This window comes from Papaver somniferum, chromosome 9 (assembly GCF_003573695.1).
Source record: "Papaver somniferum cultivar HN1 chromosome 9, ASM357369v1, whole genome shotgun sequence".
Lineage (NCBI taxonomy): Eukaryota > Viridiplantae > Streptophyta > Magnoliopsida > Ranunculales > Papaveraceae > Papaver > Papaver somniferum.
The window spans coordinates 7,274,959-7,287,522 of record NC_039366.1 but is presented as its reverse complement, the minus strand read 5'-3'; the positions used below and the strand labels follow the sequence as shown (position 1 = coordinate 7,287,522).

The 12,564-nt window shown below is 36.0% G+C and overlaps 1 protein-coding gene and 1 long non-coding RNA gene across 2 annotated transcripts; one reads left to right on the top strand and one right to left on the bottom strand.

The window, feature by feature from the left end:
- Window positions 1-4,698: 4,698 nt before the first annotated feature.
- On the bottom strand, window positions 4,699-5,289 carry LOC113310728. Its single transcript, XR_003341349.1, has 3 exons — window positions 5,176-5,289; window positions 4,912-4,967; window positions 4,699-4,773 (listed from the first exon to the last, which is right to left on the bottom strand). It is a non-coding gene; the product is annotated as an uncharacterized LOC113310728 (long non-coding RNA).
- Window positions 5,290-8,043: 2,754 nt separating this feature from the next.
- LOC113311267 lies at window positions 8,044-9,074 on the top strand. Its single transcript, XM_026560108.1, has 2 exons — window positions 8,044-8,643; window positions 8,736-9,074. The coding sequence occupies exons 1-2, from the start codon at window positions 8,044-8,046 to the stop codon at window positions 9,072-9,074; spliced, it is 939 nt and encodes a 312-aa protein (XP_026415893.1).
- The last annotated feature ends 3,490 nt before the right edge of the window (window positions 9,075-12,564 follow it).

Below are 12,564 nucleotides of genomic sequence, written 5' to 3'. Positions count from 1 at the left end.
GTGGGAATGTCTTCTCCTCAGATTATTTCAAGGTATTATAGTAATTTCAATTTGATTCGTACAAATCTGGTTTTTGTTATTTGTTTTCAGTTTATGCTTACGAAGATTTGTTTTGTTTTGTTTCCTGTTCCTCTCGCTCACTTTCTTTTTCATTTGAGTTGAGATTTAATCGGAGTTGAGAATGGAAACGGAAAGGGATATTGAGTTGGAAGAAGGATGGGAAATCGTGCAGAGAGGAATTACAAAGGTGATAAATATTATTGAAGGCGTCCCTGATGAATCACCAATGGACGCCGATTATTGGATGAAGCTCTACACAACATGGGGCCACCTAGTCGTCGTGATTATTCTGCAGAGCTTTACTTAAGGTATGAAGGCGTTTTTATTGATTACTTGCAATCAAAAGTTTTACCAGCTATTCAAGAGAAGAATGATGATGTATCCATGTTGCAAGAAGTTGTTAAGAGATGGGCTAATCATAAGGTTATGGTAACTAAGCTTGGCCGATTTTTGCATACTCTTGACCGTTTTCACATTTGTCGGAGCTCTCTTCCATCGTTAAAAGAAGTTTCCTTTGGTTGCTTTGTTTATGACATAATTCTTCTTTCCGGAAGATTTGATGCAGGTATTCTTTATTAGTTTTTCCTGTTACTTGTTTCATTAGGTTTCATTATTTTGTTGGCATTCTCTCGCATAGTTTCCAACTCTATACCTGCGATTTTACTTCCGAAACTTCTAGCTTGTTCATGTTAACTTCTAATTCTTTGTGCCTCTTTACTATCTGCTTCACTGAACAGCTGTCGGTGATCCTCTCGGGCAATGTCATGTCACACCATTTGGATTCTCTGTTAAAAGGTCTGCAGTCGACGGCTTCTAGTTCCTTTTTAATGGTTGTTAATGTCACATTCTTCATTTGTTGGGCACTTGGTTGATATTACGTCTGAGATTTTTTAAAATTCTTGTTTAGCATGTTTGTTAAAAAATTCAGCTAATGGACTTTGCCAAAGGTAAAATTGCGATGGCCTTGGAGGGGGATACAATTTGGACTGACTCTTTAGCAAATTCAGTCCTTGCATGTCTTAAAACTTTATTTAATGACAAGCCTGCTACACATTCTCAAGAGACCAGTACATCCGAATCTTCATGGCGTGTAATAAAAGCTGTAAATTACCGCCAGTTCATTCTATTTTCTTTGTATTTTCTTCTTTCTCTCATTATGAATCTGCAGTGTATGGTATGGTAGTCAATATATACAATGTAGTCATTAAGCAATAGTGAACGTTATTTATCATTACATTTTTAATTGGTGGTAATATAGTCAACAAATGCTGATAAAAGCTTTCTTCATGAATCAGAATAAGCAATCGAGACTACGGATGACACAGTGGAAAGTTCACATCAAGACACACGGGCACCAGAGAAAGCACTAAGGCTTGAAGAGAAAAAGGTTCGGGGTTTGACAAGATTGAATGGAAAGAAACACGCGGTACAATTTGAAGGCTTTGGTCAATTTAAGGGGAAGTTTAAATCAGAAATCACAAATTACATGGGTATCTTGGTACGTCGAGATGTTGGCATTAGGTACTACTTGAACTGGAAAGAGGTTCCAATAGACAACGTTATGCTCAATTTATTGTGATTTCATTTCTCGTGTAATTTCAAAAACAACGCTCCAGCTTTATCATAGTCTTTATCCAGCTTAACTTTATCATTCTATTTTGAGGGAATTAAAATCGTTATTCAGATCGATTCTACAAGAACGGTAATAGTGTCCATCCCTTCAACTCTACAAGAATGCATGTGGATTATTAGTAAGTGGTTTCATATGGGAATCTGGTGGAGCAGGAATCCCTTTGAATCCAAGCAGCATTATGATATCTCCTCTCAGAAACAATTGAAGGAATAGGTACGCTGATCACTTAATAAGAATGGTGTATACGGGTTCTTATAGCCCATTTGATGGGTTATGGCAACAGAAGCAAAATATCTAAGAATGGTACAAGTTCCGCCATAGTGAGCATTGTTGATTATGGGAAAAAATTGTTGATTTCATAAACAATTGGGTCCAGGCATAACTGGATCCCATACAGCTATTCTGATGGTCTTCCATTTATCTGTTGAATATCTCGGAAAATTAATGTTGCAGATAATTCAAATGATTTAGGGATGATTCTGACAACTCCAAGGTAATTCAAATGTATGTCCATGTTTTCATTCCCATTAGCATTTCAATCATGCCTGGATTCAATAAGAACTGCTGCACTTGAATTCATATTGGTGATCATGCTTATACTTTGGTTGTTCTTTACTCATTAGGTTACTTCAATTGTGAGAATTTACTGGAGGAAATGGAGGCACGAGAATCCTCCATTGTAATTGTATAAAGTTTCATCTTAACAGAACAATGTTTCGCCTCTGACAGAAAAAATTGGTATGCTAAAACATCCAAGTATGCACTTTGTTTTGGATGTCACCATTTTTCCTAGTTCTCGGTATTAATTGTGAACCACTGTATTTGTCGACTTTGTTGTGCACGGGTGCTGCTGAAGTGGGAAAGTACTGTGCATGCATGGCTTGTTCTCCACAGAGGTGCTAGTTGTTATTTATGTCTTGACCGAGATGTGTTCAATGCATTGATAGATAGTTCTAGACTGATCTGTTTGCTTCTTCTTAGCAAGTTTGAGGAGCCTGAAATGACATCCAATTAAACTTGTTTTAGCCATAAGCTAATGGTGGATGCCTTACATGTCATTAAAGCCTGCTTAGTAAGTTTCAATCTCAGTTTCAGTAAAGAAACATGTTCATACTTCATACGAATATGAATTGTCTTAGGTGTTATGCCCATGTAATGCATTTCTTTGTCCTGCTCTGTTTATATCCTCTTCTGCGTTGAAGCATCGTTTTTATCAATCTGTTCGAGTCATTATATTTTCATTTTCTGTGTCTTTGAATTTTCTATAGGATCCTATTTGGGTTTAAAGATAAATGTGGAAGACTGCAGCTATCTTATTTTCTTTTATTTTAACTTTTGACTGATGAGTTCATATCAGTAGCAATTTATATTGCATGAACTATCCTGAACTAAATTTTCTTTCGTACGTTTTGCAAACGCCAACCAGCATAGACACTTTGTTTAGCTGAACAGAATGTCTTTAACTTAATCATCTGCTACCTTAATTATATATATATATCATGCAGCAGCATATGATTTTACCCATAGAAACTTAACCAATTCCAGTTTAACAATACCCATAGAAACTTAACCAATTCCAGTTCAACAAACATATTTACCTTTCGAAGGCAAAGCAGACGGAAATAGTGAGTAAGTATCAGAGTCTCAGCTTTACCCGGTTTCCGTTAAGGATCAGAGTTTTATATTGGAAGAAATAGTGAGAGTGTATGCTATCGCGCGCAAGCTAACTCTAGTAAGCCACGTTTCCATCCTCAAAGATTGCAGGTTACATAAGCAAGGGAGTTGACGCGGTAGTACTCGAGAGACCCTTGAGAAATAGTAGAAAGTCTCCTAAATCATTACTCAGGCATAACACTGTCTATATAGATATAATTAAAACGTACACGACTAAGTTAACGTTTATATAATTAAAAAGTACCTCAAGGAATCTATAAGATAAATCAAGCATACACTTCTTTTTCGTCTAATTCTAGGTGTTCATACTCAAAACCATAAAATATGTTAATGTTTACATCGGATAGCTGAACGGAACAGTATCGTAGATTATAGCCATGCCCCCAGTGAGATTTACAGGTGAAGCTCTTGAGATTTGGGGTAGCTAACCTCATAAGTGTAAGATGACGGCCACTACCATATAATTGGATTGATAAAAAAACCAATCAACAACAAATGGAGAGGCCCGGAAATCTGATTCGAGGCCCGGAATTCTGATTCTGATTGTACTGTTGGCTCTACCCTTGTTTTTTTTTTTCAATAAATAAAATAATATAATCTTATGTTGGCTGATAGCTCATGTTGGACTATTATGTGTGCATCCAAATCATTGTTAATTGGCGATCACCAACGCAATTCTAATCTCATATATAAAAAATCTTTGGAATACCCTTTCCGGATGTGGGACTATTTTTAATATTTATATTACTTTGAAACCTTGTAAGGATTTTTGATTTGAAAGTAATCTTAATATATGTGGACGAAAGAGAAATTGTATGTATAACTCTGTTGTCACAAGTTTGAATTTTTATAACCAATGAAAAGATACATCTTCAGTAAATGTAATGATTTATCTGGTTGTGTAACCCCGTCTCAACTTCTAAACTTCTCATTGATAGTGGCTTGCTAATAGTAAATCCAGCAATATTTCTGGTCACATAATCACTCGGTCTGCAAGCACCTCCTTCAACGTTTCCGTAGAAAACATCCATGAAAATCTGGTGCGCTTCATTTAATAAGCTTTTATCAGCATTTGTTGACTATATATTACCACCAGTTACTAGTGTCTCTCTTAGGATCGGAGTTGCTTAATGGCTACATTGTGTATATTGACTACCATTTCATTAAATGGTAACCCAGTTATGTGATTCAGATTATTAAACCCAACAGAAATTAGAATGACCTGGTGGTAACTTACCTCTTTTATTACGCGCCATGAAGATTCAGATGCATTGGTCTCTTGAGATTGTTGAGCAGGCTTGTCATTTAATAAAGTTTTAAGACATGCAAGACCTGAATTTGCTAAAGAGTCCAAATTGTACCCCCTCCAAAGCCATCACAATTTTACCTTCGGCCAAGTCCATCAGCTGATTTTTTTTAATAAAAATGCTAAATTAGAAATGAAAAAAAAAAACTCAGATGTAATATCAAAAAAAGTGCCCAACAAATGAAGAATGCGACAATAACACACATTAAAAAGGAACTAGAAGCCATCGACTACCGACCTTTTTCATCATAACAGAGAATCCAAATGGTGTGACATGACATTGCCCGAGAGGATCTGTCAAATGATGAGAACTCAATAACGAGAGAATGCCAACAAAAATAATGAAACAAGTAACAGGAAAAACGAAGAAGAAGACCTGCAGCAAATCCTCCAAAAAGAAGAATTATGTCAGTAAACAAAACAAAATATTCACTTTCATAAGCATAATCATTAAAAACAATAAACAACAATATAGATTTGTATCAATCAAAATTTAAATTACCATTCCAACTTCTCCTTAGATACGCCTTTGTACGGGTTAGCTTTGGCTTCGTCCATGCGGTTTTAAACTTGATGGAATAATAGGAGTTCATGAAAGACCCGTGTGTACGCGAACTCGTTGGCAATCTTGTGTATAAAATGCAATAAAACAAACAGAGAAGAAGAGATATGCAAACCCAATTAAACGAAACCAAAGTCGAGGCAAGGATTATATCCTCTAGCCTTAAGACAGATTCACCCTGCATTGGTGCTTACGGATTATCGATGTCTGTCTCCCAGAATACAACGACTATCTTCTCGATGTAGTAGCAGTGGAATGATAATTAGAGTGATGAACTCTCTCTTTAACACAAACTAAATTGATGATTTTAGAATGCAGTGGAATGATAATTAGATTTCTAATGATGTTCTAATCTAAGTGTGCAGGGTATTTATAGAAATCGTTGGTACCTTTTCAATGAACAATCATGATGCTTCAAGTACCTCTTCAATGAAGAAGCATGATGCCTCAAGGGTTGCATCCCTTCACGTATTCCCTTTTAGGTTTCTGTTGGTTTCCAAATTGAAACTAACTTAACCTAACTAATTAGGCCAAACTAAGATTAAGCCTGTTTATACAACCCAACACCCAAATCCGATAAGGTACTAACCAAATGACTTTTCCATTCATATACGAAAATTGAGTTCAATTTTCCAACAGAACTTGTCCTGCAAGAATATGAAAATTAGAATCTCATGTCGAACAATATATAAAGCAGAAAGAGAACTTGAATTGTGTACATGAACTTGACCACAATTCAACCCTAGCCAAATAACTTCTGTTGGGGCATAATACCTGTAGAACGGAACATTTTCGAGAGGAAATACCATCATGCTGCCATCGATTAAGATGGGTTATTGTTCTCCCACCACTTTCCCATACGAAACCAGTACCTACCATCAATTTACATGCCATTAGGTTTATGATGGTGCTCGAGGGAGAGAGCTCAGACGAGCGAACGATGGAAAAGAAGAATCAAAAAGGGTTTTAGGGTTCGGTGTTATCAAATAGGGTTTTAGGGAATATCAGGGTTTGGAATTAAATAGAAATATTTAAATAGAAGATAAAAATAGAAAAATTTATGGATTGATTTATTAGATTTGTTTTCTATTGAGGAAGATATCATTTAATATTTAGATTAGTGATAGTCAAAATAATTTTATAATTGTAAAAATTTGAAGGATATATTTGAGAGTTTGACTAAATAATATGACTATAAACAGAAGCTGTCCAGTATTTTAGGACAAACGAAAATATAATAGAGGACAAAAATATTAGGACAGAGGGAGTAATAAGTTTGTCAAATTCTTTTTAATATGTCATGGGACTCAAAACCCTAAGTATCCCATGCGGTTAACTCCTTGTTTGTTTGTCCGGCCTAAATCAGATCGTTAGTTTTTCATTTTCCATGGCTCATAAAGAAGATGACCGAGTCAGTTTCTGACTCAACTGAGTTGGGTGAGTCAAACCAGTTCGGGTCTTGAAGCGGGTTATCGGGTCGGGTAGTGGGTTTACCCGATGGGTTAGGAGAACGGGTTGTTGGGTCGGGTCATGGTTGATCCGATGGGTCATTAAATGGGTGGTGGGCTGGTTTGGTGGGCCATGCCGGATTAGGCCCATGGGCTTGGGTTTAGGGCAAGATTAGTATTTTGATGTTTTGAACCATTTATGGTCCGAATTAGCTTTTGGTTCCTTCTGAAAAGTTGTTCAGGTTTTTGACGGCTTTCCGATGATACCTAATTTGACCCAATTTGGATAAGTATATATTGATTTATTCCCAAATTACATATTACCAGGTTGTAGAACTATTGATAGAAATAGAACCGTTAGTTATTTGACTCAGCCTATAACTAGAAACTTGTATAATATTGTGTTATGAACCTTGTATGAGCATATTGGCTAAATTCTTAGTGTGCTTGTGTGATTAACAGTTAGTCTATATTAACAACGATCGATTCAAAGGACGAACCAGCGGATGTAGAATCTCGAGGTAGGCAAGGCTTGTCATCAAAATAGGTGGGAATCGATAACGAACTCTCTTGTATTCATTATTGTTTTACAAATCAATCTTGGTGTTGTGAAATTCATGCATATCTTTGTGTGCTCTGTGTGGTATGAGATGTGTGCCGACACAATATCAGTATTTTATGGCTAGGGTGATACACCACAATATTACATGGCTAGGGCGATAAACCGCAATATTATTCTTCATTTATATATATTCAGTATTCTATGGCTAGGGAGATACACCGCAGTATTACCTATTCGGTGTGGAATTGGCATCAATATTACTCTTCCCTTATATGCGGCAACACACATCTCATACATGGATGTTTACTGTTATTTATGGATGTCTGTGAAGAAGTTTCTACTTTGTGTTTTACTTTCTTTCCGTGTATTATCGACTTTCGATGAAACCTGCTTCTTTTTACACTATTATTTTTGTGCATTGTCTTCGAATCATATTAATGTTTACTTGAAAGCTAGTTGTGATTCCTATGGGGCACCACTTTTAGGGATGATGTGCTCACCCATTCCCACTTTCAGTTTCAGAGACAAATCAGAGTTGCGCAGTGGAAGCTTTGTGGCATTGAGTCTTTTGCTATGTTTATTATGTCGTATATTCTATTTGCAAACCAAATGAATATTGTATATGTATCATTTGAGAGGAGTTCTTATTTATAAATTTCTGAGCGGGGCTAGTTTTTGGGTTAAGCTATGTAACATATTTCTTAATTGAATTTTTAAGTGAATGATTTAGATTCTTAGTGCCTCTTCATTTAGTTAATCTCTTGGATTAGTCAGCTGCTAGCTTTGGGGGCGCTACAGATGGCTTCAAACTTGACATTGTTGAAACAGTCTGAGAAAATAATTCATGCTAAAGTTATAAATGACCCAAGTAGAGGAGCTTGGTTTCTAACATGTATTTATGGTACTCCCTATATCCATGAAAAATCATCTCAAAAGACTTATATTTCTCAACTTAGTAATTCTATAGACACCCCTTGGGTGATTATTGGTGATTTGAACATCACTCTTTCTCCTAATGGTAGAAGTACTCAAAATACTTCTAGTGAAATTCTTGATTTAATCAATGATTTTGATTTATCTGATATGGGATTTTGTGGTAACCCTTTTACGTGGTCTAGCAACAAACACGGTACTGGTCAAATTAAATCTAGATTGGACAGGACTATAGTAAACAACAACTGGTTTATTTCCTACCCAAAGTCTATTCTTACTCACTTAGTTCAGAATGGTTCTGACCATGCCCCTATTTTACTAGAAATGTGTAAACAAAATAAAGTTACGGGTAGAAACTGGAAGTTCTTTGAACACTGGTTATCTCAACATAGTTGTTCTGACGAAATTAAAAATGCTTGGTCTGCTAGATTTTCTGGTTCCAATGCTTTTGTTTTTACTAATAAAGTATGTCTAGTAATGCTTTTGTTTTCACAAGACATTCTTTACCTCAATGGAGTAAAAGTATTTTCAGTAATATTAGTAACTCGATTGCTCAGCCGCAACATAATATTACTTCTCTTCAAGCTTCTGATATCAGTGGTTCTAATACTGAAGAAATAGTTAAATTGGAGAAACAAATCAGAAAACTTAATGATATTCAAGCGAGTTCGAACAGACAGAAAGCTCGAGATCATTTCTATAATGATATGGACCTGAACTCTAAGTACTTCCATATTAGAATGAATAGAAGAAAATCTCGCAACAGAATAGATTCATTATTGGCTCCAGATGGCACATGGTGTAATGATAGAGATTCTCTTGCAGCTATTCTCAAGAATCACTTTCATAATATTATGACATCTTCAACACCAGCAGACATCACCAGTTTTCTCTAATATATACCTCAATGCATTACAGCTGAAGATAATCCATCAGTTAGAAGCGATTCCTACTGAAGAGGAAATACATTCAGCTTTGATGACAATGGAACCATGGAATTCTCCAGGCCCGGACAGGTTTCCTACTGGGTTTTACCAAACGCAATGGCAGACTGTAAAGGATAACGTTTGCAAATTGGTTAAATCATTTTTTCACTCGGGGTATCTTCTTAAGCAGTTAAATAATACAAGAGTTTCTCTTATTCCAAAAGTTCATATAGCTCAAAAACCAGAGGATTTTAGGCCGATAGCATTGTGTAACACAATCTATAAAATTATTTCAAAGATTATAGCTTTAAGATGAAGAAGCACATCTCCACAATCATTTCTCCCATGCGATCTACATACGTAGCAGGAAGATTAATTTCGGAAAACATATGTCTAGTACAGGAAATTGTTCAAGCAATGAAGAGAAAGGAAGGTAATACTGGTCATCTTTCCCTTAAGATGGACATGTTAAAAGCCTTTGATAGGCTGGAGTGCAGTTTTTTGTTAGATATTCTCAAGCATTTTGGTTTCTCGGAGAAATTTAGACAGATCATCTTTCAGTGCATCACTACAACTCAAATTGAAGTCATGCTAAATGGTTCACCTACTTCAGCTTTCAAGCCTTCTCGTGGAATTCGTCAAGGTGACCCGCTGTCACCTTACTTATTTATTTTGGAAATGGAATCTTTCTCTAGGTATTTGGCACATTGTGAAGCTTCTGGTCAATTAACTGGTATGAAGATCTCTCGTTCTGCTCCAAAAATAAACCCTCTGTTATTTGTTGATGATTGGTTATTGTTCTGTAAAGCCAATGAAACTCAAGTTAACAAGCTCCTCCATGTGATTGATCCGTTTTCAAAATGTTCTGGGCAGTTGATTAATTTCAACAAGTCAGCAGTCTACTTCAGTTTTAATATGGATCCTGAATATTGTCAACTCATAAGTGGCACTCTACAAGTTAGATACCTCAATATCTCAGAAGAACGATACTTAGGGTTACCCTTTTTTGTTGGAAGGAAAAAGAGGATTCCTTTCTCTACTCTGTGTGATAAGATGGACCATAGGTTTGCTAAATGGAATGGAATCAATATTAGTGAAGCAGGCAGATCTGTTATGGTAAAAAATGTTTCCGGTGCCATTCCAATCCATCATATGACAAGTTTTAAACTTCCTGATTCTACCATCAGTAAGATGAAATCTTCTCAACAAAAATACTGGAGAAATAAAAATTCTTGCAGGGGCAAACATGTTATTACTTGGAAACAAACCCAAAAACCCAAAGAATAAGGTGGTTTGGGCTTCAGAAATTTCAAAAATTTTAACAGATCTTTATTGGCAAAGTCTGCTTGGAAGCTTTGCTCACATACTGACTCTATGATGTCTAAATCACTTCAAGCCAAATATTACTCTGATGGGGATCTATATAATTTGAAGAAGAAGTTAAACACAACCTGCTCTTGGAGAAGCATTAGCTCAGAGTTGAGCTTTGTTCTTAATAATAGCTTTTGGTGCGTGGGTGACGGTATGAATATATTATATGGAAGCACAGATGGATTGAAGAGATGAACACTCCTCCTATGCCTAAACAAGGAAGTTCCTCTTTCCTTCAGTACAAGTATGTGCATCACTTATTCTCCTCAGAATCTACTTCTTGGGATATTAATATTTTGCGAGAAATCTTTGATGATAACACAGTGAATTATATTCTTCGTATCCCAATCCATGTTAACCAAGAAGACAGATTAATTTGGCTGCTAGAGAGAAGTGGCTCTTTCTTTGTAAAGTCCACTTACCGTAAGATGTATGAAGAAGATCAAGTCTCAGACACAGTAGGGGTCAGAATGGTGAAAATGTTTAAATCCTTATGGAAACTTCCAGTTTTTCCTAGGATTAAACACTTTTTGTGGAAGGCTTCTTCTTCTCTTCTCTCTACTAGAGATGTACTCAGTTTGAAGGTTCCGGCAATAGCTAATATCTGCCCGTACTGTGATCAAAACCAAGAATCGCCTGCTCATGTTATAAGATATTGTAATCATCCTAGAATGGTCTGGTTTGCGCTTTTTGGTTGGTCTGCAAGTGGTGATCCTTCGTTTGCTGAATGAATTATTCAGTGGTTTGAAGACTGTCATGCCAAAAAAAAAAATCAGAGGAAGAAATCTGTAAAAGAGCAATTACATCCTGGTGCTTATAGTCTGACAGGTGTGACAAGGTTTTCCAAAACATTACAGCTCAACCTGGGAAAACAATTAAGAAGTGCAAAAGCTTCTTCGAGGATCATGCAATTCAGTGGAATAAAACTACTTCTACTGATAACAGACGTTGTCATAGATTAATCCATTAGAACTCACCTCCTTTTGGTTTTGTTAAAATTAATTGTGATGGTTCTTTCTTAAATTCCAATGGAAGTATATGACTAATCATACGCAATTGTGCAGGTAAGCAGCAGGCAGCAAAGTGCATCCAACTAAAAGGCATTAGTAGCGCTGAGGAGGCTGAATTTAAAGGGTTGAGGGAAGCTGTCAAATGGGCGCACTCTCTCAAACTAAAGAAGATGATTTTGAACTTGACGCTAAGACAGTAGTGGATGTGAACTCTCCTATAGACTGGCGCCTTCTAAAAATGATTAAGGATATTAGAACTTTTTTTTTTAGTAGAAACAGCTCTTGGAAGTGTTATCACATTCCAAAGGAATGCTCTAGATTAGAGAGAGTTAATAGTTTATCATGTATTTGGTCTGATTTATCTCCAGTTGAGATCAGAACTCAACTTCTTTTAGATAGAAAGAACTCTTGTAATCCTTCATCTTAATCAATTCATTTTAGCTTCAAAAGAAAAAAATAATAACAACTCTCTTTGTTGCTGATAGCCCATGTTGGACTATTAGATGGGCATCCAATCCATCACTGAATGGCGATCATCATGGAATTTCTAATCTCATATATTAAAAATCCTTGGAATAACGTTTCCCAATGTGGGACTATTTTTAATCTTTATATTACTTTGAAACTTTGAATTTGATTTGAAAGTGAGTAACAACCAAAAAGTATTTACGGTTTGCTATCAGCAGATGGTTCATAGTATATCACAACCATGCATGCATTTATCATTTTTAATTCCCTGATAAGTTTAGTTAAAGATAAGTTGGTGATGCGTCAGGTCATGGATGTCTAAAAATAAGAGAGACTTAATACCTCATGGGTTCATCAATTATAACTCTTATTATGGGCGATCAGGTGCACAGGCAAGCATATGCGAAGAGATGATGATCATTAATTATATGCTTAATTAAGCAATTGACAGGTTAGGTGTTTGGTGGCAGTTAGCACACTGCATAATAATGACTGATTCAATACTGCCAAGTAGGTCTCGATCTGAAAATAGAGAGAAACCATAAAAGTGTATCATTTCTTGAAATGGTGTCATGAGTGAATTCATTTGTCTATTTTTCTTCTTTGGCAAA